At 40.1% G+C, this 27,018-nt stretch overlaps 2 protein-coding genes across 3 annotated transcripts in view; both read right to left on the reverse strand.

Moving 5' to 3' along the window:
* LOC120551206 (deleted in malignant brain tumors 1 protein-like) overlaps positions 1–27,018 on the reverse strand; it is an 85,048-nt gene that overhangs the window by 56,689 nt on the left and 1,341 nt on the right. The window contains exons 2-5 of the mRNA XM_039788453.1: positions 26,658–26,963; positions 25,471–25,779; positions 23,958–24,260; positions 21,939–22,271 (exon numbers count right to left, since the gene is read on the reverse strand). Coding sequence (XP_039644387.1) covers positions 21,939–22,271; positions 23,958–24,260; positions 25,471–25,779; positions 26,658–26,963 — 1,251 coding nt within the window. The remainder of the gene's footprint in view (positions 1–21,938; positions 22,272–23,957; positions 24,261–25,470; positions 25,780–26,657; positions 26,964–27,018) is intronic.
* On the reverse strand, positions 4,535–16,542 carry LOC120574316 (scavenger receptor cysteine-rich type 1 protein M130-like). Of its 2 annotated transcripts, none has more exons than XM_039824619.1 (11): positions 16,469–16,542; positions 12,632–12,664; positions 11,911–12,207; positions 10,976–11,284; positions 10,585–10,887; positions 9,414–9,722; positions 9,023–9,157; positions 7,890–8,198; positions 6,698–6,994; positions 5,715–6,007; positions 4,535–5,287 (listed from the first exon to the last, which is right to left on the reverse strand). In XM_039824619.1, exons 1-11 carry the CDS (start codon positions 16,509–16,511, stop codon positions 5,177–5,179), a joined length of 2,439 nt encoding a protein of 812 aa, XP_039680553.1. In that variant the 5' UTR covers positions 16,512–16,542; the 3' UTR covers positions 4,535–5,176. The 2 variants fall into 2 exon arrangements, with proteins under 2 accessions (XP_039680553.1, XP_039680545.1); XM_039824611.1 differs by having other exon boundaries at positions 9,023–9,325.

Consider the following 27,018-nt stretch of genomic DNA (forward strand, 5'->3'; position numbering starts at 1 on the left):
TAGCCTACATGTGTCATTAGTATGAGAGGAAAAACGATGAGATTTTAACTGTGTCGGGCTCGGGTCGGGCTTGGACATACATTTCTTAATGCCTGTCGGGCTCGGGCCGGGTTCGGACATGACTCTGTCGGACGCGGGCCAGGCTCGGACAGAACAATTCGGCCCGATCCGGACTCTAGTAGACAACATCCAGTTTTTTCAGGAGAGATTTTGAGGCAGTTCTGTAAATGACATCACTGAAATCGAGAATTGGTAAAATTGTCATTTTCGCCAAGGCGAGTTTGGCAGCATGAGTGAAGGAGGCCCTGTTGTGGAACAGAAAACCAATCCCAGACTTAACTTTAGATTGAAGGTGGTTTATGTGTTGCTGGAAGGAGAGGGAACTGTCTAACCAGACACCTAAATATTTGTACTTGTATATGTGTCTTTCAGCTCTCCTCAGATGTGTAGTTTCCTGTCTTATCTTTTAATCTCATCAGGTTTCGTGTGGTTTCACAGGAACAGGAACAGGAAGCTGCCAGTTCAAATAACATCTCATAATGTTTCATCAATAACCGCTGATTGATCACCAGATAATTTCAGTAAATGCAGTACCATTTACTTACAAGAACTGGACTGTGGACAGGTGTTGTGCCACAAAGTAATTGATCTGGTCTGCGGGAGAGCCCTGTGCCCTCGATTATAACCAATCCAGTCCTTTTAGCAGGTGATCGCTTTTTGGAACGGCACCGTCAAAAGAGTTTGAAAAAAAGTGTGAAGCGTGAAGGGAAAAATATTACATCACCCTAGATTTAGTATCTTTCCATTGGTTGCCAGTTTCTTATGCAATGCATTTAAAAATCCTACTCATTACTTACAAGGCTTTGCAGGTCCAGAGTACATGAGTCAACTTGTAGACATTCTAAAAGAAATGTTTGTGACAAGAGATAATTCAGACCTTAGGACCCTTTATCAGTTTCTTATCCCAGTTTGTCATCCTCTTCTCTGATCAGCAGTCTCAGCAGTGAAGCCTCCTTATCTTTCAAATATTAAACTCAGCTCCTGAATTGAAAGCTACTCCCTTTGGTTGTTAACTGTGCATGGCAGCTGTAGTTAACTTCAATTACAACAAATATAAAAATGTGAGATAAATGTGACCATAATGGCTACTTTGTAAAGTGGAATTAATATATAAAATCCTATATAGAAACAGATCAAACTGCTCCTGCAGAATGCTCCATTTCTCCCCTGTCCATTCATGTTTTCTCCAGAATATGGTTACACCATCCACATGTACAAACATGTATCACATATCTGCTGCCCTGCAAAGGAGAGATACTGCTGCAGTGATTAGGGTTATGTTTTGAGATGTCCACCTATCTAGCGAAAACGTTTGTTTCAGCATTGGGAGGACAAATTATAACTGGGGTGTCTGGTAGTGATGGTCAAATGAAGCTTTGCGAACCAGTGTCTTTACTTTCTGAGCTCACTAGATGGCGCTCTCTGTTCAAAGAAAAAGGTTCAATGAATGGCAATTCAATGTGTTTTCAAACCCTTTTTTTGAACAGAGAGCGCCATCTAGTGAGCTCAGAAAGTAAAGACACTGGTTCGCGAAGCTTCATTTGACCATCACTAACTACACCCATATATGTACATTATGCTCCCACACAGACTGACAAGCTCTATGCTTCTAGGAAACCCTAGTGTCTGGGTCGTCCCCCAGGAAATTTAGAGCATCAAACGCTTCATTTCCTGGGTTCTGGTGAATCTTTCCTCAACAATTTGTGCCTTTTCTGCATCAAGTTATGGTGCAAATGTCTTTATTTATGTAAATAGTATTATTATTGGTTAATGAATCTGCTGCATTGTTAAAAACCTAAAGATTCTGAACATTACACATGTTTCGGGATGTTTTATTTTAGGAATTATGCACATCTTAACAAATCTTTGCTTGCCACAGAATTTAAACTCTTTGACTTCATAACCCCGGCCAGTTCTGATTATTGGGGGGGTTGTCGAGGACAATGTCTTAGCAGCTGAGTTCAATAAAAATAATTTCATTCAGCAGGTTGATGAAATAAAAAAGTGCAGGAGCTGCTGTTTGTAGGACTGTAGACAGCACACTTGTTTTTCTGCAAAGTGCATTAAATCAAGAAAGAATCAAAGAGCAGCTCTGAAAACACACAGACATCCTGTTATTCATGTTACGTTAGTAAAGGTTGTATTGTACAAGTAAAAATAAGAAAGGTGCATATCAAAAGTAAATAGTAACAAGTCATAAAATCAATCAATAAAACAAAGCAGTGACTTTTGTATTAAAGTTTATTAAACTAAAACAACAGCATCAATGATAAAACCAAACGAAAAAGTGAGAATAATTTTGTTTATATACTTTTCTGTTCAACTACTCACTAGTAATCAAATATTATTAATATTATACATTTGGTGTTCTGTATATTGTCGCTGCTGGGCAGAGACCTTGTAGCTTATATTTTTATAAAGCAATCTGTCCCCCTTTACGTCTGTCTGTCTGTGGGTTTTTACAAATATTTAAACAGCAACGAGGCAGTTTCATCTGACTTTTTTCAAAGGTAAATAGCTCAAAAAAATTTCTTCAAATTAGCATTTTTTTTCATTTCCTGAAAAGCAACAGTTTTGGACATACAAGGTTTTCACCCGACAGTGACAATATGTAAAAGAGCCTTTAATTAGTCATATGCACATCAATTACAGAAAAGCAGTCATTGAAATGAAATTATTAGATCCCTCCAACAACGCTCATTAAATGTGTTTTAAAAGAAAATCATTAAAGAAAAAAGAATCCAGGTATTACAAAGCAAGCATATAACTTTTGTCTTTGAAGAAATAAAACATTAAAATACAGCATCTGTCTCTGATCAGGTTCAGGAATCAGACTGAGCAGAAGTACGTAGGTCTGGTCCAGGTTTGGGTCTCGTTTAAGGTCCGTGCAGAACTCTAGCTGCCAGGCTTTTGTTAGAGGCAGGCTTTTATTTCTAATTTGATCTGTTTGATAAGTATAATTGTTTTAAATAAACTGTTTTAAATGAAAAACTGTAGTGTTCCAGTGGACAGAGATCATTAATTTTTTTAAGAAACATTTGCAAAAGTATCACCATATACCATAGATATATATACTGACGTACCGTGTATATATATATATATATATATATATATATATGACCATATACAACAACAGCCAGAAGACAAAGCAATTTGGGTCAGAATGAATCAAACACCATGAGTCAGTTTGAACCCTGTAAATTCACCGGGTATTTATTTCAAATACAGGTACTACGGTATTGCTGGTAGAATACAATAAGAGCATACAGTAGTTTAGTAAAACACATTGCTGGTTTGCAGCACACCAGTATCTGATGAACATTACAGACGATAGCTAGCTAGCTTTGTTTCTAGCTCCAGGCTAACTTTTAGCTAGCTAGCTGTGCTGTGCTCTTGTCAGCTCCTCCTTCTGTTTCTTCCAGTTTTGGATTCTCCTGGGGTCGATGTCAAAATGTCTTGCAGCTTTTTCACCTGAGTTTTCCTCCGCATACTTTAAAACTCTTTTTGTTTTGATGTTGAATAGTCTGTCACTAGCACCTGAGCCTGTCATTCTCTGCTAGCACTTAATTAGTAACACATATAGCCGCATTGACTAAAATACCGGTAGGACAATAATACTTTACATGAGTACCATAATCCAGAAAAACAAAGTGTGGAAAAAAGCATGGCTATATTGTTGAATCTGTTAAATTAAATTGGTAGAAATGTACATTACCATGAACTTGAATTTTATTTTTTCAAATTATAAAATTTTTGTACATCCACTGATCTACATCACTATCTAGACCACACTTTGCAATAACTGCATATTGACTCTTTACTACATTTCAGCATTTATATAGACTGTCTATTCATGCTAGGGATGCACCAAATCCAGGATTCGGGTTCGGATTCGACCGAATATGGCTTTTTGGCGGGGTTCGGTTTCTGCCGAACCTTAGAATTTTTTTCCAACGAACCCTACTCTGCTGCTGCTTGTTAGCTAACATTAGCTTTCTAATTTTACCAACCCAACATGCCTTCTGTAGTGGAATGGCTTCGAATGACGACCAAAAATGCTTGTCTTTTACTGTGAACATTTACTGTTCAATATGTTGCAGTTTTACACATAAGAAAGTGAACAACTTAAGCTTGATGGACATGTTTTGCATCTAACGTCTCACGTTCATCTCAGTAAGCTAGCACGAGTACACAACGGACAACTTTCGTGTAGGCTACTTCAAATTGAAAACACTTCTTGTGACGGTTTGCAGTGAAAACTAAATTACTGTTAAACAAATAAGGTTTTGTACCTTTTCACATATCATCTGTAAATCAAGTACTGTAAATAATGTAAATGGTGACTTTTAATCACACTATAATGTACCATTTCCTTTAGACTGTTTTAAACTAAACAACATAAATTTCTTATTTAAGTGCTTTAAACAAACATTTCACAACACCTTCATCATACACTCGTTAGCGATGTGCTTTCCTACGATGTGAAAAGAATGTGTGAATTCAACATTAAGTTGTTACGTTGTTAACGTATTTATTTAGAATTGCTTTTAATATACAGTAGCGCTCTAACATTTGACCTCTCTTCCTCCTGGTTAAAAGCAACCTTTTCTGATTTTACAATTCTATGTTTTATTCTTTTTATTGTATGTTATGTTGTTTTATTCTTGGTCCTTTTCTGTAGCACTTTGGATACCTGTAGGTTGCTGTAAAGTGCTATGCAAATAAATGTTGATTGACTACAAGGAACTTTCAACTGCTTATAAGACGTTTAAATGTAATGCTGATGCCTCTATATCAGAGAGCGAGGGGAGAGGAGTTGACAGCTGGAAGTCAAAGATGTATTAGAGCTGGTGATTTTCCTTTAGACGCTGACTAAAACCTCTTTGGGGCGCCAAATATTTCTTTATGCAGAAAAAAATCTCTGTAATAATAAAACCATAAATGTACAATCATATTATTTAATTGTTCCACCCTGTACAATGGTTTAAAAGTTTGCCATTGTAGTTGATTGTCTGTCTGGGTCTTCTCTAGGAAAGCTATGCCTGATATTATCCCACACCTGAACTGCTCTGATTTGGCTGTTTGAGAGCAGAGCCGTCCATCTGGCTGTGAGATCCTACTCTGAGCCCTGCGCTCCTCCTGCCTCTTCACCCAGCAAGTCATCAGCACCACAGAGGTAATGAACCTCCATGTTGTCCTCTCTTCTTAGCGTCTGCCCTCTGCTGGCCTAGAGAGACATGACAGGAAATGTCTTAGATACCTTTTTGTTCTCCAAAAGAGATACGCTACTCTTACAACACAGGGTTAGTGAACAGTACAAAGCAGCGTGGAGGCTAGTTAAAATGTTACTACTTTTTTATATCAGTTACTTATTCAGTCTATATGTCAAACTCTGTGCTCTCTTTTTTTTAATTAAAAAGCCTACCAGGAAAGCGAGAGATGAGCCACTGGAAGGCTTTTAATTTGAAAGGTCCGTGAGTTTGATACATAAAAGTGTATAGTGTGTGTAGCATATGTGTGTAGTACCTTGGAGTAGAAAAAAAGGGCAGCACCGTTCACGAGCACCAGCAGCACCATCAGGACAACCAGTCCGATGACCAGATGTAAGTCAGTGTGACGTTTCCCTGTTTGACTCAGATTGTCTGTGAAGTTACCTGCAAGAGTGAGATGGAGCGGGCGGCTCTCAGAAGAGAAGTTATGGGAGAAAACGTTGAGGTGATAAACACAGCGGTACTCCCCTCGGTGGGTGGAGTCTGCAGCAGAGAACAGGAAGTGGGCTGAGTGATTGACAGCTGGCAGGGTGTAGGTCTTCTGTTCTGGGTCGGAGGTGTTGAAGATGAGCTGGAAGGAGCCTCCTGGGTACTGTGGCAGGATGGAGCAGCTGATGGTGAAGTCGGAGCCCATGAGCACTCGCAACCCCTGCTGCGTGGCCTCAGAAACCCCATCACTGTGGGTAGAGGAGGAGATGTTTGGCTGAGCCAGCAAATGTGGACACAGTGGATGAAAAATGAAGACCTCATATCAATAATATAAAATTCTACCATGATCATCTTTATTTGTTTTGTTAAGCAAAGTAAAACGTGTTTCATCAAGGGGTGGACGTTGTAAACATTCGGGGCTCAACTCTAACCTAAGGGGAGGAGGGGGGGGGGGTCCTGTGGTATGCTCCATTTACAGCTGCTATATAAACTATTCTTTTGAAGCCATTTGATAAAAGAATGTCTAAAACTCTGTAAATCATTTGACAAAACACATGAAAGTTGCCAAAGAAAAGAACCATCCTATAAAACCTACATCCTGCTTTATATCAAATTTTTCTTAAACTGTATTCCTAAACCAGAAAAAAACAACTCCTGTTACAAGAAAAGTGGCAAAAATTGTCTGATGTTACTGTTTTGGAAGTTACATAACATACTGTAGATAGGGTAGGGATTTGGAGTAAACAGCATCTTGAAACTAAGGCAATATTTCCTTTTTAACAACTTTGACCGCAACGAGTATGAATGACCAGATGGTTCGCAGCAACCATATACCGTCTACACCATCCCGACTGCGCTGACCGGATAAGATGACAGGATTTGTTTATTAGCAAAAGAAAGTAAAAGTTAAGAATGTGACAGTCACTGTTTAGGGTTACCTGAGCAGACCACCTCCAGGTTCGTGGGGCTTTTCAAGGAACTTGTTAACGATAAACACTCCCGTACTAGCCAATCAGACTGAACACAAGAATGATTGATCTCCCACACAGGTGTTTTTCTAGAGCTGCTCATGTTTGTGGAAACAGCAGAACCACAGTCCAGCCGTTTACACACTGCAGATGATAACTTCTGGACCCATTCGTAATTAAATGCAATCACTGGTCTCCACTGTCCCTGTTGTTTCATCTCTGGCGTACCAGCACAGTTACTGGCTCTTCCAGACAATCTGACAGGCTCTGAATGGAGACACAAGAATAATTACTCAAATAAATTAAGTCATTTTTATAAGTACGTTCGGTAACACTTCATTTGAAGGGTGTGCATAAGAGTGACATGACACCATCATGAACAGAATTTGTCATTAGGTCAATTAAGAGAGACCCAACAAGAGCTAGAGAAAGCATTTGCTATGAAAGACTTCCTTTTAACAGGCAGGAACCTCAGACAGAACCTGTCTCTTGGTGGGCGGCCATCTGCCTTGACCGGTTAGAGAGAAAGGGATTCAGAAATATGAGTCATAATAATTTTATCAGTGGGTATAATGGAATAGCATGATGAAGAGTGGCAATTATAGTAACAGTAAATATATAAGAACTAGGACTAATAATAATAGCAGTAGAAGTGCAGGGTGTAGCAGGCCATCAAGCAGGATCATGGCAGCAGCTGCAGACACGATCCAGGTGCCACCACAATCCAAGGAAATCTGCGGGGCGAGACAGCACAAGGGCTCCGGGCAAGAAGCTAAGTTAGTAACATGCATTAATGGAACATGAATGCACACAGATGGAGAGAGAGAGAGGAGGAGAGAGCAGCTCAGTGCTTAGGCGTAATTCAAAACTGGCCAAAACCCTATTACCATTTCATTTACATAAATAAAGACATTTGCGCCATAAATTGATGAGGAAAAAATCATCAGAATGCAGAAAATGAAGTGTTTGACATTAATTTCAAATCGTTATAACAAAAACGGTTTTAACTTTGCATTAAAAAGTCATATTTTACCGAATGACAGCTAATGACAGCTAAACATTCATAAAGATTTGTTCATGTTCATGGCCAGTGTCATGTCAGTCTTTTACACACTTCAAATAAAGTGTAACAGTTAATTCAAAGCTACAGCTCCTCTTCTACCTGAGCAGGTGAGTCCAACAGCTTTGCCAGAAGAGCAGGTGTTTCTATCTGAGCTGTCACAGTCCAGCAGAGCAGACTCATGGCCTCTACACTGGAACTCTTTGGTCCACACTGGAGCCTCCAGGTCTCCATAGAGCGCCCCCTGGAGGACTAAAGGAGCCCCACAGCCAAGCTCCCTGCAGACCACCTCTGCATCCTGCAGGTCAAAGTCATCTTCACACACTGAGGACCATGACTGGGTAGACTGGTTAGACTTCACCTCCAGTCTGCCTGAACACAGACTAGTCCTATTCACCAGCCTGACAGAGTCTGGAGAAGAGAGAGTGACAGAGAGACAAAGAGAAAGAAAGACAGAAAAACATGCAGACAGATAATTGAAAGTGTATAAAAGTATGGCATTGCAAAACAACACTAACACCTTACAATACAATAGCGCTGCCAGTTGGGTGTTTTTGTTATCCTTGCTAGGCAAACACCAGACTGATCTCATTAAGTGGCGTATGTATGACATGCCAATTCGTATGCCATTATTGGCGTGTTATCAAGACGCATAATGGTTTTTTAGCATGTATATCAACGCTGTTTGGCCTCCATTGACCTACATTACGTGTGAATTATCACCGTAGCGAGTAGTATGAAAGGATGTAGGTTGGTTGGGGTGGCTGTAGTGGCTGTAATTCTGCACCAAGGCTGCATTTCGGGAAAGAGACTTCAGATACAGTATTAAGGGACCACTAAGGTCTATATAAAAGAGACTTCAGATACAGTATTAGGGGACCACTAAGGCCTATATAAAACCATCCAAAAAGCAGCATGTCATAGGACCTTTAATTTCTGAGTTTGGTATATACAGCTGTAGTTCTCCATTGCTGGCTGAATAAGATAACTTAGTCAATGTTGCCTTTTAATTTCCCATAAACTTATGCATTGCTGCATGCATCTGCAACCATGTGGCGCTGTCAGATGGAATGTAAAATTAAGCTCTTATTCTTGATGACATCTCCTGGATCTACTGTAGCTTAGATGGTACCTCGTTTGGACATGCTTTGAACAAAAGCATCTGTGAAATGTAAATGCAAGCAAAAAGACTGAGATTACAGTTATAGCTGAAGTATTGCCTGGTGTGGTGTTACCTGAGCAGATGATCTCCAGGTTGGACTGGGAAGTGTAAGACTTTGCTAATTTACAGTCGCTAACTGCAGACTTGGATTGAAGACAAGTTGAGCTAATCCACCATATTCCTGTGTAGAACTTCCTCTTTTTCCACCCTGTTGAAACAACAGAGCCACAGTCAAGATGTCTACACACTACATCTGCTGCCTTTAGATTCCAGGCAGAATCTTTAACATCCACTTTACGCCACTTTCCCTCTTTCTTTATCTCCAGTCCACCGGCACAGCGACTGGATCCTCTCGCCAACCGTAAATTATCGGGCTCTGAGCAGACAAGAGTAATTGGTAAAAACAGATCATGCCACATTTATCAAAATAGAAATTCAAATCAAAGCTACAGATCTTTTTCTACCTGAGCAGGTGAGTCCAACAGCTTTGCCAGAAGAGCAGGTGTTTCTATCTGAGCTGTCACAGTCCAGCAGAGCAGACTCATGGCCTCTACACTGGAACTCTTTGGTCCACACTGGAGCCTCCATGTCTCCATAGAGCGCCCCCTGGAGGACTGAAGGAGCCCTGCAGCCAAGCTCCCTGCAGACCACCTCTGCATCCTGCAGGTCAAAGTCATCTTCACACACTGAGGACCATGACTGGGTAGACTTGTTAGACTTCACCTCCAGTCTGCCTGAACACAGACTATTCCCATTCACCAGCCTGACAGAGTCTGAAGAAGAGAGAGAGACAGAGAAAGAAAGACAGAAAAGCATGCAAACAGAGAATTGAAAGTGTATAAAAGTATGGCATTGCAAAATAACACTAACACCTTACAATACAATAGCGTTGCCAGTTCCGTGGTTTTGTTATTCTTGCTAGGCAACCACCAAATCTCCGACTTTGGGCAATTATTCTCTGAGTTTAAGTTTTTTTTCAACTCAATGCTTTCAGGGCACTCCTGCAAAAATGCAAGGTGCATAGAGCAGAAAAATATGAGGCACTCAGCAACACAAAAGCAGTGAGCGCAACACTTCACTTTTCTTGAAAAAGCCGCCCAAGGCTGATAAAACGCGCTTTGTCTGATCGGGGCCTTATGACGCCCAACCAGAACCTAAAATGTCTAACGTATCAAGCCACTCATGAACCATACAGCTGTAGGTAACACATACACTGCTGCTGTATCAAAGCGCTGTGGACTGCTTAGGGAAAAGATCGGGGTGGATGGGTGGGACATAAAACACAGCACTTTCATATTCGTATTGAACAGCCAAATCTGATTCAGCTGACTTAATTCTGAGTCTGGTACATACAGCTAGAGTTCTCCATTGCTGGCTGAATAAGATAACTTACTCAATGCTGCCTTTTCATTTCCCATAAACCTATGCATTGCTGCATGCATCTGCAACCATGTGGCACTGTCAGATGGAATGTAAAACTAAGCTCTTATTCTTGATGACATCTGCTGGAGCTACAGTAGCTTGGATGGTACCTCATTTGGACGTGCTTTGGACAAAAGCATCTGTGAAATGTAAATGCAAGCGAAAAGACTGAGATTACAGTTATAGTTGATGTATTGCCTGGTGTGGTGTTACCTGAGCAGATGATCTCCAGGTTGGAAAGGGAAAGGGAATACTTTGTTAATATACACTCCCTAACTGCAGACTTGGATTGAAGGCAAGTTGATCTAATCCTCCATATTCCTCCGTACTGCTTGCTCTCTTTCCTCCCTGTTGAAACAGCAGAGCCGCAGTCAAGATGTCTACACACTACATCTGCTGCCTGTAGATTCCAGGCATTATATGTAGCATCCACTTTACGCCACTCTCCGTGTTTTTTCATCTCTAGTTCACCGGCACAGCGACTGGATCCTCTCGCCAACTGGAAATTATCAGGCTCTGAGCAGACAAGAGTAATTGGTAAAAATAGATGATGCCCCATTTATCAAAATAGAAACTCTAATCAAAGCCACAGATCTTTTTCTACCTGAGCAGGTGAGTCCAACAGCTTTGCCAGAAGAGCAGATGTTTCTATCTGAGCTGTCACAGTCCAGCAGAGTAGACTCATGGCCTCTACACTGGAACTCTTTGGTCCACACTGGAGCCTCCATGTCTCCATAGAGCGCCCCCTGGAGGACTAAAGGAGCCCCACAGCCAAGCTCCCTGCAGACCACCTCTGCATCCTGCAGGTCAAAGTCATCTTCACACACTGAGGACCACGACTGGGTAGACTGGTTAGACTTCACCTCCAGTCTGCCTGAACACAGACTGGTCCCATTCACCAGCCTGACAGAGTCTGGAGAAGAGAGAGAGAGACAGAGAAAGAGAAAGACAGAAAACATGCAGACAGATAAATGAAAGTGCATAAAAGTATATGGCATGGCAAAATAACACTAACACCTTACAATACAATGACGACAAAACCGAGCGATGTCAGTTTCTTTTTTCTTGCTAGACAACTACCAAATTACCGGCTTTGGGCACTTTTGCACTCTAAAGTTTTTTCAACTCAAGGCGTTCAGGGCACTCCTACAAAAATGCAAGGCATATAGAGCAGAAAAATATGAGGCACTCAGCAACGCAAAAGCAGCGAGCACAATGCTTCACTTTTCTTGAAAAAGCCGCCCAAGGCTGATCGGGGCCTTATGTCGCCCAACCAAAACATAAAATGTCCAATGTATCAAACGCTTCCCTTTAATTGTTTCTAAATAAATCATTTTGTCATCAACAACACAACCAAGTGTGTTTCTGACTGTAGATTGCTGGAGACTAGTGGAAGCAGGCCAGTTCAGTGACAGTCCCCTTCTGGTGGCTGATGTCAGAGGAATATCTTGGAAGGTTTGAAGCCATGAGCCTCCAGCAACAAACCTACTTTTGAGCTTGCTTTGGAATTTGTGTTTTTGTGTTACTGAATGTTGTTACCTGAGCAGATGATCTCCAAACTGGTAGGCCAAGTCCGGGACCTTTTTGTTAAACATTTCTTCAGTCTAGGTCCAGACTCAAGACAGGAAGATGTGATGCTGCTATAAGGGTCTGAGAATGAATGTCTTTTTGATAAAGCTTGAACCACAGAGCCACAGTCCAGATGTCTGCAAACTACATCTGCTAACTTCAGGTCCCATTCACGGTCATCCACTTCTGCCCACTCTCCCTGCCGCTTCACCTGTAGCACACCAGAACAGCGGCTGGATCCTCCCAATAACCGGATATCATCAATATCTGAACACAGGTGAGAGAGTAATTAGTACAGAGAAATATTTCACACATCTATTACATGAGACAGGTGTGTAGGAGAGGGACGGGTAGATCAAAGGTTTAAAAGAAACTCCTGCACACTGTCTAACTTGCAAAGATAACTTTAATAAGTGGTGATGCCAGGGGCGTCGGACTGAAAGGGGACTGAGTACCCTGGGCCCTCATTGGAGGAGGACCCAAAAAAGATGCTAGAATAAATAGCTATGGATGCAAGGAGGGGCCCATAGAGAATGCCTTTCTACAGGGCCCAGAATTTTGTGCTACCCCCCTGGGTGACGTAAATATATCTTTGCAAGTCAGACAGTGTGCAGGAGTTTCTTTGCAACGAGAGAGTCATTAATAAAATAATCGTGTAATTCTTTAATTATATCTAGTTTCTCTGTTTTACCTTTTCCCTCTGTCTGGAAACCTGGGAGGAATCCTAAAAAAAAACATAAATAAATGAAAAATGTTTCCTGCTCTGGCCAGGTCAGGCAGAAAGGTTACAGTAGAAACATCCTTTACAGTTTCTACAGTTATTATTCAAACAAGCCATCAAAACACATTGAGGGCTCACAAACTGATGGTTTAAAAGATTAGATTAGATTCAACTTTGTCACAACGACATGCAGTTTGCGTCCAACCAGAAGTGCAAAAAGCGCAGAAAAGTGCAATGTGATATATAAAGTATAGACAGGTGGTGCATAGGCAGGACAAGAAATATATTGAAGTGTTATAAGAGCAGAATAAATATGGCTATGTAAAATGAACATGTACACATATGTGCAATATAGTAGCAGTGACATTAAAACCTGCTCTCGCGATAATTACTACAGCCACAAGAGTTTTTACGGCTAACAAGAAACGTAATTGTCGGTCGCTATGAGCTGCTCGCACAATCTCTATCACAAGATGATCATTTTCTGGGTGAGTAGGGCATTTGTATTCAAATCGTTAAATTAGCAATGCTGCAAAAAATACTCATACATTTTCTATTGGAAATCTTTTTCTTGGATCTAAATATGAAGCTGTTAGCTAAACAGTTTGCTATAACAACTTTATAAGATATGTCAGATGTTGTGTTTATATATTGTTCTAATACTCCTAGTAGACAAAGATTAAATGAATGCAAGTTTAACTTAAATAAAAGATCATTTAGAAATAATAGAAACTCTAGCCGATATCATGAAGTTGTGATGATAATGTAAAGACGATTAAATATTTCAGAATTGCATTATGTCGGTTTTAAGATTTTGTTCCTAAAAAAATATGAAATTTAAAAACAGAATTTTAAAAAGCTTGAAACATCTTTTGTGGTACTTTACAATTGACCACATGAGTTATTAAGCCAGCTATCCTATAAATCAACTGTAAGGAATAATAATACAGTGGTTAATAATAACAAATCAAAAGACTTCGACTTCTATTCCCCTAAACAACAATTTTATGAAATTGTAATCAAATATATTGTAATTATTGCAATTACTTCATAACATGATGTATAATTAGTTAACAACCAATGTCATAATTGAAAATGTATTTAAATCGCTTTTGGTATTTAAGTGATTTATTTTGGTAAGAGTCAAAGTAGTTTTATTTTGAAGTCTCGGCGAAAGGCTCTTTGGGATGCACTGAGAGACCCACAACAAACAACAGCAAGCTAGCAGCAAGCACTGTTTATGCTCTTGTGAAAAGTTTGACAATGGTAATAAAAGAGACTTTAATGTAAAGTCAGTGATTAAAGAGACCTCTAAAGACGATTCCCTTCTTTGTAGCATCGAGCCAACGAGGTATGTTTTGTATTTCTGTATTTTACTTTGGTGAATGGTGTATGTTTCGAGTAGGATGCTAATATTATCTATATGTTTTCGTTATACTGTGAGTTTAGTTTTCATGGTGGATTTAGAGAGAAGTTTCGAATAAACTAGTAGCAAAAGAGACACTTGTGCCTGCGAGGGAATTATATATAGGCCTATATTATTTTGAATATTTTATCAGGTCAACATTTAGTCTTTCTAGCTGTTACCACCAGGGGGCAGTACCAAACTAGTATTTGTGTGTTTTTGGCTTAGGTTTCTATGGAAAAGGTGAGTCATCAGCACATCACAGTCAGAAAGCAGCGTCAGTGAAGAGAGGGTAACGGGTGCACACTTTCTCCAAGCAACAAAAGTTTACTGACAACCTTTCAATCCTATTTAGATCTTCATTACTTCAAACATGTTTGAAAAATTGGAAACTATTACTGCACCTATATAAATATATACATTATGCTCCCACACAGATTGACAAGCTCTATGCTTCTAAGAAACCCTTTCCTACAAGTTACGTGGGTTCCATAATGACGCGTCCCTCCATGATTTTGCAGACGTTTTTTTTACACAGCTTTTGTCAAATAGTTGCACGTTTTTGTTGCGTTGAGATTGCGGGAGACAGTGAATATTTTCAAAAAAAGTTGAGAATTTTTTGTGTGTATAATAATTTAAAAATAAAAGCAAACTTGTTTCAGGGAGAATCAAACTACTCTGGACTGATTGTTCCAAGTAACCTTACCAGAATGGCTCAGGATGCTGCAATTGCTGCTAGTCCCTCTATATAATATGAAAATGGCTGGGGGATTCAAGACACAAAATAATAACTTACTATCGAATGAATCAGATTTAAATGTATCTGTTAGTGTCTGGTTGATGTTCACATTGTCAGGTCTAAGGGCATTTTCTCAATTTGACATATTATTCGTATTTGCATATAACCTGATCCCCATGTGTGTCATATCAACATTTTCCGAACAAACTGAGCTTTCTGTACAGTGAGGCCCAAATCTCTCCTAGAGCAATGTGTAAAGAGATCATTTGGCCCTAAAGCTGGAAGGTATAAGGTTCGCTTATTGAAATTCTTCAAATCTCTTTAAATAAAAAAAGAAAACGTGGCCAAACTGGCACCAATTATACACAGAGACAGATGACGAGTGTCACAAGTTCTCGTCCCTGATTCCTAATTTGCTGTGCGAGCACAATAGCCGCTTTCCGACCGTAGGGATTTTTGCAGTTCTAAGAACGTAACATTCCTAGAACCCTTTTTTTCTTGTGTTCAGACTGGACCAATTTGTGGATTTTTAAGTTCCTCTGACCGAAGTTCCTCTAACTCTTTCAGCTCCTACTTCAGGGCAAGGTCTTTTCGCTGTTCCCTTTTCCACATAAGAACCTAGGTCAACGAGGGTCGGGTTTCCGTACAGACAGACCATCAACGGGACAATTTTAACAATTTTTGCCATCTTATTCATCACTGAATTCACTTCTGACAATGTTTTAGGCAAGAAATGAACTGTTTAGATTTCAAATATAGGCAGTCTTGCAAAAATTGATGCCGAATTGACAATTTGCTTCAAAGTTTTCTGAGGTGAGAAGCTCCATAAAGTGACGCGACAGCCAGCCAGTGCCTGGCTCGTCGCTCAGCCAGTCCTGCTCAGAGACCCCGCTGTAAGCTGGAGGTCTCTCAGACCGCTCTCGTAAATAAGAGGCTTTTATTTGGCCATTGACGGTTTGTTTGTTTAAATATCACAACACATGTCCATCATAAGATTAACGGGATCATATTGTTAACTGCCTTTTGACAACCTTGCCGGCCGGCCGTCTCACACACACACACACACACACACACACACACACACACACACACACACACACACACACACACACACACACACACACACACACACACACACACACACACACACACACACACACACACACACACACGTCCACAGCGCAACAGGCAGAGGTGGGGGAGAGAGAGATACCCGTTTCTCTTCGGGAGACTTGTTTGAATTATGACAAATATGCTATATACATTAGATTAAGTATTTAGTTCATGCTTTTTTTAATGCTATAAAGACTGTTACCATGCTTGCATCACTCTCTTACCCCTTCTATAGTCCCTATGGCCACTTGGCCAGTGCGAATGCAAATGGAAAAAACGGTTTCGAATAAACGTCCTCAGAGGGTTGATTTCCCATCCTGGCCTATGCCACACATTCACATTCACTCACGGTTTGATAAAGTAGTCTACTACTTATTGGCCTTTAACTTTGTATTGCACATACGATAACAAGCGGAGTCCTCAACTCAAACATCCAGAAACAATTGACAGTTAACTAATCAAAGTATATAGAAAAAGCACATAAAAAACAACAATCCAGACTAGTGTTGTGTGGGCAGCTGTACTGTAGTTAAACAGGTTGAAGTCCTACCTGAGTTCCAGAGCAACATGAACAGCACCAGTACACGACCCATGTCCAGTTGGTGTGTCACCTGCCACTCTATCGTCTTCACGTACTGTCTCTTGATCTTATATGAGTCTTTCAGCCCCCCTTTGGATGTGCAGTTTCCTCTCTTAGTTCCTCATCAGGTTTTGTGTGGGTTTTCAGTTTGCCAACATGTTTCAACTTCTTTCAGGGAGATTCAAAGTACTCTGGACTGATTGTTCCAAGTAACCTTACCAAAATGGCTCAGGATGCTGCAAATGCTGGTAGTCCCTCTATATATTATAAAAATGGCTGATGGATTTAAGACACAAAATAATAACTTACTATTGAATGAATCAGATTTAAATGTATCTATTAGTGGCTGGATGATGTTCACATTGTCAGGTCTAAGGGCATTTACTCGATTTGACATATTATTCGTATTTGCATATAACCTGATCCCCATGTGTGTCATATCATTATTTTCTTGTGGTCAAACTGGCACCAATTATACACAGTGACAGATGACGAGTGTCTCAAGTTCTCTTCCCTGATTCCTAATTCGCTGTGTGAGCACAATGATCTCACAATTTTAAAAAAGGACACAGAAGTGGAGATTCTTCCTATTCCAGCAATATCTAAACAACATTCTGTGCAATATTATCACTGAAATATTAAAGCTTTAGTATGTAACTTTTTGTTATTAATGAACGTCCATTATATTCAAGCCGTTGCCAAATGAGTTGCTATAAAGCTAATTAAGACTCTCAGCTTTTTTCTTTTTGTAAGGCAACTACAAATATTAGGTCCATTGAATGAATGTGAATTTTGTGATGTTTTATGTTCACAGACCTAATAGTGTTTTTGAGAACTTCCTGTGTCTCAATCAGTGACAGCTCAAGAAGATGCGTCAGCCATGAGTTTACTTTGTTTATGCTGTAAGCTAGCTACACACCAGTCTCATTAGCCCGTTTGCATAAAAAACACACGTCTGGAGGATTAAAGAGCGGTCTAAAAGTTTTTGGATTATAGTGACACAATCGAGACAGCTGATAAGGTAGGCTAGTCTGTTGAAGTTTTTGGGGTATGATCGATTGTGAGCTCTATGTACGAAGGAGATAAGAAGTGTAGGCTAGTAATGAAAAGTAAGTTAAAAAATCATTCAATTAAAATAGTCAACTTATAACTTTGCTTCAAAATATTATAAATTTATAGCACAAAACCCGGAACCAGTTTCCTCCCATATTAGCATCATTATTTGGGTGCGTCTAATGGTAACCACTATTTGGCAAGGCCACTTAGCCGCCATGGATGCGTTGTTGCTAACGAAAGGCACAGACATGTATTAAATAGATAAAAACAGTGAAGAATACACTCCCTTTACTTTGCTGTTTGCATCTTGTTGTACATTAAAAATCAATAGGGCACGATTGCAAAATGGGTGCTATCTGTATAGGTAGATGTGAACAGCTTATGACTAGGGTTGGGTACCGTTCCTACGCAAACGGTAGTATTCGGACCGGATTAGAACGCAAATTTTGGTTCCTCATTTTGGTTCCGACTGAAATATTTTCCCTCTGGCACTCCGGACAGCGGCAGACTTTTTTTTTTTTCCCTTTTCCGCTGAGTTGCGCAGGTGCCTGCTCGTGGTGTGAAGAGCATGTCCGCGCTATTCTCCGACAAGCAGTCTACAATCACTGCTGATAGATGGCTCTTTTTACACGCTCCGAAAATGGACGTAAAAATATCTCACTTTCTCTGTAGTCTACCGTTAGCTAGCTAGCGTAAATGTAGGCTACTTTTAAAATGCCATATTTTCCCTCTGGGCTCACCAAAACGGACATAAAAGCATATGAACCATTCACTGCACAGGGTCACTAGTAAACATTTTACACTTGCTGTGCTAGTCTATCGTTCAGGACAATAACCTGTAGCCTGGTGGTGGCAAATTGTCTGCCCTTTCAAACTCCTACCTGTGTGTACACGCCTCTTGGACACCATCTACGAGAGAGTTTTCTCCTGTGCAGGACATGCCAAAAGTCAGGAGAGGTGTAGTATCTTGCCAAAGAACATATATTTGGCCATTTTTCTAGAAAAGAACTGCTAAAGTTTGAAGCTGGTTGGCATACCCACTTAACAACATTTATTTTTGTTATTTGTTGTTTGTAACTGTTATTTGTTAAATGATTGTAGTTATGTGTTAGGTGACTTAGGTTTACTTATTATATATGTAAGTACTTTAAAACGTTAATATATTGTTCAATTTAAATCATAAAAAAAACTCCAATAAAAGAGCCTTTCTTTGCTGTCATTGTTCAGTTTTTCAAGAATCGGTTCAGGAATCGGAATCTTTTTAAAAGTACCGGTTCGGCATCGGAATCGTAAAAATCCAAACGATATCTTGATTTAATGATTGATGGCAAAAGTGTGAAGCCTAAAGGGTAAAATGTTCAAATTATAACTTAGCCCCATTTAAGAGTTGTGTATTGTATTTCTACTTTAAAGGTGCACTATGAATTCCTGCATGACGTCACTTCTGTTGACATTCCAAGTAAATACCATACAAAACAGAGCAAGCTCGTCATGACTAACTGACTAACTGTCACTAACCCCCACCCTCTCCCCCAACCATCTTGTCGGTGATTGGCTGGAAGGTGGTTTGTTGTATTTTGGTGCACAGGCTGTGCCCCTGGTGTCTGTTTGATGTTTACGACCCCTGTGTTGTCTCCCGAGACCGGGCTTTTTCACAGTGTATTCAGGGGGCAGGCAGCTAGGTTGAGATGTCCACCTATCTAGCAAAAACATTTGTTTCAGCATTGGGGGGACAAATTATAACCGGGGTGTCTGGGTCGTCCCTCAGGAAATTTAGAGCATCAAACGCTTCATTTCCTGCATTCTGGTGAATCTTTCTTCAACAATTTGTGCCTTTTCGGCATCAAGTTATGGTGCAAATGTCTTTATTTATGTAAATAGTATTATTATTGATTAATGAATCTGCTGTATTGTTAAAAACCTAAAGATTCCAAACATTACAGGTGTTTCAGGATGTTTTATTTTAGGAATTATACACATCTTAACAAATCTTTTCTTGCCACAGCATTTAAACTCTTTGACTTCATAACCCCGGCCAGTTTTAATCCGTAAATGATGTCAAGGACAATGTCTTAGCAGCTGAAACTAAAAATAATTTCATTCAGCAGGTTGATGAAAACAGTGCAGGATCTGCTGTTTGTAGGACTGTTAACAGCCGTGTTTGTCTGCAAAGTGCATTAAGTCCAGAAAGAATCAAAGAGCAGCTCTGAATACACACAGACGTCCTGCTATTTATGGTACTTTAGTAAAGGTTGTATTGTACATGTAAAAATAATAAAGGTAAATATCAAATGTAAATAGTAAGAAGTCATAACATCAATCAATAAAACAAAGCAGTGACTTTTGTATTAAAGTTTATTAAACAAAAAAACAGCATCAGTGATGAAACCAAACAAAAAGTTAGAATAATTGTGTTTACATATATATTTTAACTCTTCAACTACTCACTAGTAATCACATATTATTAATATTATACATTTGGTATTCTGTATATCATTGCTGCCGGGCAAAAACTGTCATGTTCCTGCTTTTATTCTGTGTTTTGTTTGTTTATTTGCACTTCCTGTTTTATGTTGAAATCATCAGTCACTCTCATCCCAGGTCACTTGACTTCCTCCCTTTGTCTGCTTTCTCGCCTGTATGATTACCGTCCCCGCCCCTAATGTGTTTCACCTGTTTGTTTTCAGCTTCCCCAGTCCCCATGCATAAATACTCACCATTGCCACTTCCCAGAGTCAGATTGTAGTTGTACGTAAGTCACTCTCTCCAGCATTTTTTCTCAGTGTTTGTTTTTTCCCAGTGTTTCTCGGACTATTGCTTTGTTTCCTGACTACAATTTTTGCCTGCCACTTTTGTACCTTCACCTGCATTTGTTCTCTGAACAATAAAGACCATTACCTGTGATTCCCTGTCTGAGTCGTGCATTTGAGTCCGCCATTGTACCGTGACAGAAACCTTGTATCTTATATTTTTATAAAGCGATCTGTCCCCCTTTACGTCTGTCTGTCTGTGGATTTTTACAAATATTTAAACAGCGACGAGGCATATTCATCTGACTTTTAGGGTCAGAAGGTAAATAGCTCAATAAAATCTCTTCAAATGAGCATTTTTTTCATTTCCTGAAAAGCCTTGGACATACAAGGTTTTCACCCGACAGCGACAATATGTAAGAGAGCCTTCAATTAGTCATTTTGTCATATGCACATCAATTACAGAAAAGCAATCATTGAAATTAAATTCTTCATCCTAGATCTCGGGCTCCCTCGAACAACGTTCATTAAATGTGTTTAAAAAGAAAATCATTAAAGAAAAGATAATCCAAAACTTAAAATAGTGCAAAGTTAAAATATGAAGCTGAGTATAATGTGTAAAATATCAAAAAAAATAACATTGTCGCCCCAAAATTGTATTGTCGCCCAAAAAATTTTAACCAGAAATGACGGAACATCTCTCTAGACCTTGTAAACACAGAGCACGCTGTCGTCAGTCATTGTTTTCATCAGAGAGGGTTGATAGTAGTCAAGAAGGATCGTTGTTGGCATTACTCGCTGAATGGAGGAAAATACGATGGCTAGTAATAAGAAGATACTTATTACTAGCCATAAGGGGACTGTAAGAAGTAAAATGGTCACATTTTCTTGAGGGTTTGACCCATAAGCCCTTCCACCAAATATGTGCACCTAAGTCTTCTACCAACCTGGGTAAAAAACGGTTTAGAGCTTTTTAACAAATGAACGCATCTAAAACCACTTCCAAATGTGTTGAAAAAAACATGAAATTAGTCAGTTACAAACTTTTTTAGCGGGTGGAAAAGTTACTCTTCTTAGTCTGAGTGTGCAGATAACCTCTGTCTAATATCTTTGACTGTTTTTTTATCTGAATGTTTAAGGAGCACCTTGGAGATGCTTCTCTTTCCCTCTGGGCTCCGGCCTCTTCAGCTCTCCGGCCTTCAGACCTGGAACCCACGAGAACACGATCCTGAGTCTCACTGTTCTTCACTCGTCTCAGCTTCTGTTTTCTGCTGGCCTGGAAACACATGACAGCAAACATGGGTTGTTATTGATCTCTTCTAACTAAATATATAATGCTAAATACTCAATTGAACCCAATCTTCCCCTGAATAAAGATGTGCAGTACCTTCGAGGTGACGCAGAGGGCAGTGATGAGTGACATCATACCCAGCAGGAGGACAACAAGTCTGACGATCAACTCAGAGAAGCTGAAACAGATTTAAAATCATCACGTCTGATCATTTTAATCAACGGTAAAGCTGCCGATTTTGTCACACATATTTGACCTGAATTAGACAAACTTTGACTGTAAATTGTGTTAAGAAAGTCAGTGTGACATTTCCCTGTTTGACTCAGATTGTCTGTGAAGTTACCTGCGAGAGTGAGATGGAGCGGCCGGCTCTCAGAAGAGAAGTTATGGGAGAAAACGTAGAGGTGATAAACACAGCGGTACTCCCCTCGGTGGGTGGAGTCTGCAGCAGAGAACAGGAAGTGGGCTGAGTGATTGACAGCTGGCAGGGTGTAGGTCTTCTGTTCTGGGTCGGAGGTGTTGAAGATGAGCTGGAAGGAGCCTCCTGGGTACTGTGGCAGGATGGAGCAGCTGATGGTGAAGTCTGAGCCCATGAGCACTCGCAACCCCTGCTGCGTGGCCTCAGAAACCCCGTCAATGTGGGTAGAGAAGGAGATGTTTGGCTGAGTCAGCAAATCTGTGGACACAGTGGATGGAAAATGAAGACCACATATCAAGAATATAAAATTCTACCATCATCATCTTTATTTGTTTTGTTAAAGTGATAAACACTGAGCAAAATGAAACGTGTTTTTCATCCAGGGGTGAATGTTGTAAACATTCGGGGCTCAGCTCTAACCTGGGGGAGTCCTGGGATATGCTCTATTTACCGCAGCTATATAAACTATTTTTTAAAGCCATTTGATAAAAGAATGCCTACAACTCTGTAAATCATTTGAGAAAAAACATGAAAGTTGCCAGGTCTGGGTGGATTGGTGGGTCATAAAACATGCATGCAACATTCAAGGCTCAGCTCTAACCTAAGGGGGTGGGGGTCCTGGGCTATGCTCTAATTACGGCTAGGGTTGGGTACCGTTTGGATTTTTACGATTCCGATGCCAAACCGATTCCTTAACCGATTCTTGAAAAACTGAAAATGACATCAAAGAAAGGCTCTTTTATGGAGTTTTTTTTTTTAATTGAAAATTATTCAAATTTAACAATATATTAATGTTTTAATGTACTTAAATATATGATAAGTAAACCTAAGTCACCTAACACATAACTACAATCATTTAACAAATAACACTTACACTATTAACAAGTAACAACAAAATAAATGTTGAGTTGGTATGCCAACCAGCTTCAAACTTTAGCAGTTCTTTTGCAGAAAAATGACCATATTTGCCTTCTGTGGCAAGATAGGACACCTCTCCTGACTTATGGCATGTCCTGCACAGGAGAAAACTCTCTCAGATGGTGTCCAAGAGGCCTGTACACACAGGTAGGAGTTGGAAAGGGCAGACTCCCCCACCACCGATAGACTAGCAGAGCAAGTTTATTAGCGATCACGTGCAGTGAATGGTTAATATGCTTTTACGTCCATTTTGGTGAGCCCAGAGGGAAAATATGTCATTTTAAAAGTAGCCTACATTTACGATAGCGTGATATTTTTATGTCCGTTTCGGAGCGTGTACAAAAAGCCTTCTATCAGCAGTGATTGTAGAGTCAGAGAATAGCGCGGACACGTGCTTCAAACGCGTGCGCCACTCGGCGGAAAAGGGAGAAAGAAAAAAGAGTCTGCCAATGTCCGGAACGCCAGAGGGAAAATATTTCAGTCGGAACCGAAATGAGGAAACGAAATTTGCATTCTAATCTGGTCCGAATACTACCATTTGCGTAGAAACCGGTTCCATAGTGGAACCGGATTTTGGTACCCAACCCTAATTACAGCAGCTATATACACTATCTTTTAAATCCATTTGATAAAGGAATGCCTAAAACTCTGTAAATCATTTGAGAAAAAACATGAAAGTTGCCAAAGAAAGCCATCCTATGAAGCGTACATCCTGTTCTATATCTAATTGTTCACCAACTGTCTTCCTAAACCAGAACAAAACAACTCCTGCCACAAGAAAAGTGGCAAAAATGGTCTTATGTTACTATTTTGAAAGTTACATAACATACTGTAGATAGGATAGGGTTGGAGTAAACAGCATCTTGAAACTAAGACAATATTTCCTTTTTAACTGCTCTGAATGACCAGATGGTTCGCAGCGACCATATGCGTTGTCTACACCAGATACCGGATAAGATGACAGGATTTGTTTATTAGCAAAAGAACGTAAAGGTTAAGAATGTGACTGTCACTGTTAAGGGTTACCTGAGCAGACCACCTCCAGGTTTGTGGGGCTTTTCCTGGTACTTGTTAACCATAAACACTCCCGTACTATCCAATCAGACTGAACACAAGAACGACTGATCCCCCACACAGTTGTTTCTGAAGAGCTGCTGCTGATGTTTGTGGAAACAGCAGAACCACAGTCCAGCCGTTTACACACTGCAGATGATAACTTCTGGTCCCATTCAGAATCCCAGTCAATCACTGGTCTCCACTGTCCCTGTTGTTTCATCTCTGGCGTACCAGCACAGCTACTGGCTCCTCCTGACAACCTGACATCAGGGTCTGAACGGAGACACCAGAATAATTAATACAATAAATTAAGTCATTTTTATAAGTATGTTTGGTAAGAATTTATTTGAAGGGTGTGCATAAGAGTGACATGACACCATGAACATGGTGTGTCATTAGGTGAATAATGTTAAGTCCATTACGCATGCAAATACTTTTATTATTTTATTATATATATTTCACAAGGTTTCGGTCACACAGACCTTCCTTTGATGTAAAGTTGGCATTATATGACTTTAAGCAAGACAACAATCTCTGTGTTAATAACCTAGACAACATAACCTGTTATAAATAAGTCATGGCAGGCCTAATTAATGTTAAGTTAAATTCAATTTTATTCATAGTGTCAAATCATAACAGGAGTTATCTGTTAAAAGCCCTCCTAGGGACAGGTGTTGCGAATTAGCCTTGGCTACAAACACTGTGATACAGGCATCGGATTGTTATTTCTGTAATAATCTATGCTTTTTTGTATCTGTCCCTATTTAAATAAACTACAAATAAATAAATAAATAAATCTCAGGACACTTTATAGATAGAGTAGCTCTAGACCTCTATAATTTACACAGACCCAACAATTCCTACAAGAGCAAGAGCAATTTGGTATGAAAGACTTCCTTTTAACAGGCAGGAACCTCAGACAGAACCTGTCTCTTTGTGGGCGGCCATCTGCCTTGACCGGTTGAGATTCAGAAATATGACTCATAATAATTATATCAGTGGGTATAATGGAATGGCATGAGGAGGAGAGGAGCTCAGTGTGTAGTTAACCCCACAATAAAAACGATTACAATTTCATACATTACATAAATAAAGACATTTGCGCCATACATCTATGCAGAAAATCACCAGAATGCAGAAAATGAAGTGTTTGACATTCAGAATTTCAACTTTGCACCCCCCCAATGTTGAACCTAAAGTTAAACCCTTGGTTCAGTGTGCCATGGGAAGTCCCCAGCAGTCTTCTACACCTATAGAAGTCATTACACAGACATTGTTTTGCTTATTATCAAATCATCATAACACAAATGTCTTAAACTATTTTAACTTTGCATTAAAAAGTCATATTTTACCGAATGACACCTAATGACAGTCACCTATTCATACATATTTGTTCGTGTTCATGAACGGTGTTATGTCAGTCTTTTTCACATTTCAAATGAAGTGTTACAGTTAATTCAAAGCTACATCTCCTCTACTCTACCTGAACAGATGAGTCTAACAGCTTTGCCAGAAGAGCAGGTGTTTCTATCTGAGCTGTCACAGTCCAGCAGAGCAGACTCATGGCCTCTACACTGGAACTCTTTGGTCCACACTGGAGCCTCCATGTCTCCATAGAGCGCCCCCTGGAGGACTGAAGGAGCCCCACAGCCAAGCTCCCTGCAGACCACCTCTGCATCCTGCAGGTCAAAGTCATCTTCACACACTGAGGACCACGGCTGGGTAGACTGGTTAGACTTCACCTCCAGTCTGCCTGAACACAGACTAGTCCTATTCACCAGCCTGACAGAGTCTGAAGAAGAGAGAGAGACAGACAAAAAAAGAGAAAGAAAAGACAGAAAAACATGCAGACAAAGAACTGAAAGTGTATAAAAGTATGGCATTGCAAAATAACACTAATACACTAATACAATACAACAGCGTTGCCACTTCCGTGTTTTTGTTATTCTTGCTAGGCAACCACCAAATCACTGGCTTTGGGCACTTTTTCTCTCATAGTTGGAATTTTTTTTCAACTCAAGGCGTTCAGTGCACTCTTGAAAAAATGCAAGGCGCATAGAGCAGAAACATATGAGGCGCTCAGCAATGCAAAAGCAGTGAGCAAAACGCTTCAATTTTCTTGAAAAAGCTGCCCAAGGCTGATAAAACGCGCTCTGTCTGATCGGGGCCTTGTGTCACCCAACCAGAACATAAATTGTCCAACGTATCGGGCCGCTCATGAACCATACAGCTGTAGGTAACACATACACTGCTGCTGTATCAAAGTGCTGTGGACTGCTTAGGGAAAAGGTCGGGGTGGATGGGTGGGTTATAAAACACAGCGCTTTCATATTCATATTGAAGAGCCAAATCTGATTCAGCTGACTTAATTCTTAGTCTGGTACATCCAGCCGTAGTTCTCTATTGCTGGCTGAATAAGATAACTTACTCAAAGCTGCCTTTTCATTTCCCATAAACCTATGCATTGCTGCATGCATCTGCAACCATGTGGCGCTGTCAGATGGAATGTAAAACTAAGCTCTTATTCTTGATGACATCTCCTGGATCTACTGTAGTTTGGATGGTACCGCGTTTGGACGTGCTTTGAACAAAAGCATCTGTGAAATACAAATGCAAGCGAAAAGACTGAGATTACAGTTATAGCTGAAGTGTTGCCTGGTGTGGTGTTACCTGAGCAGTTGATCTCCAGGTTGGAACGGGAAGTGTAAGACTTTGTTAATATACACTCCCTAACTGCAGACTTGGATTGAAGACAAGTTGATCTAATCTTCCGTATTTCTGTGTTGAAAGCCATCTCTTTCCACCCTGTTGAAACAGCAGAGCCGCAGTCAAGATGTCTACACACTACGTCGGCTGCCTTTAGATTCCAGGCTGAATGATCATCAACATCCACTTTACTCCACTCTCCATCTTTCTTTATCTCCAGTCCACCGGCACAGCAACTGGTTCCTCTCACCAACCGCATATTATCGGGCTCTGAGCAGACAAGAGTAATTGGTAAAAATAGATCATGCCACATTTATCAAAATCG

Source organism: Perca fluviatilis, chromosome 2 (assembly GCF_010015445.1).
Source record: "Perca fluviatilis chromosome 2, GENO_Pfluv_1.0, whole genome shotgun sequence".
Classification (NCBI taxonomy): Eukaryota; Metazoa; Chordata; class Actinopteri; order Perciformes; family Percidae; genus Perca; species Perca fluviatilis.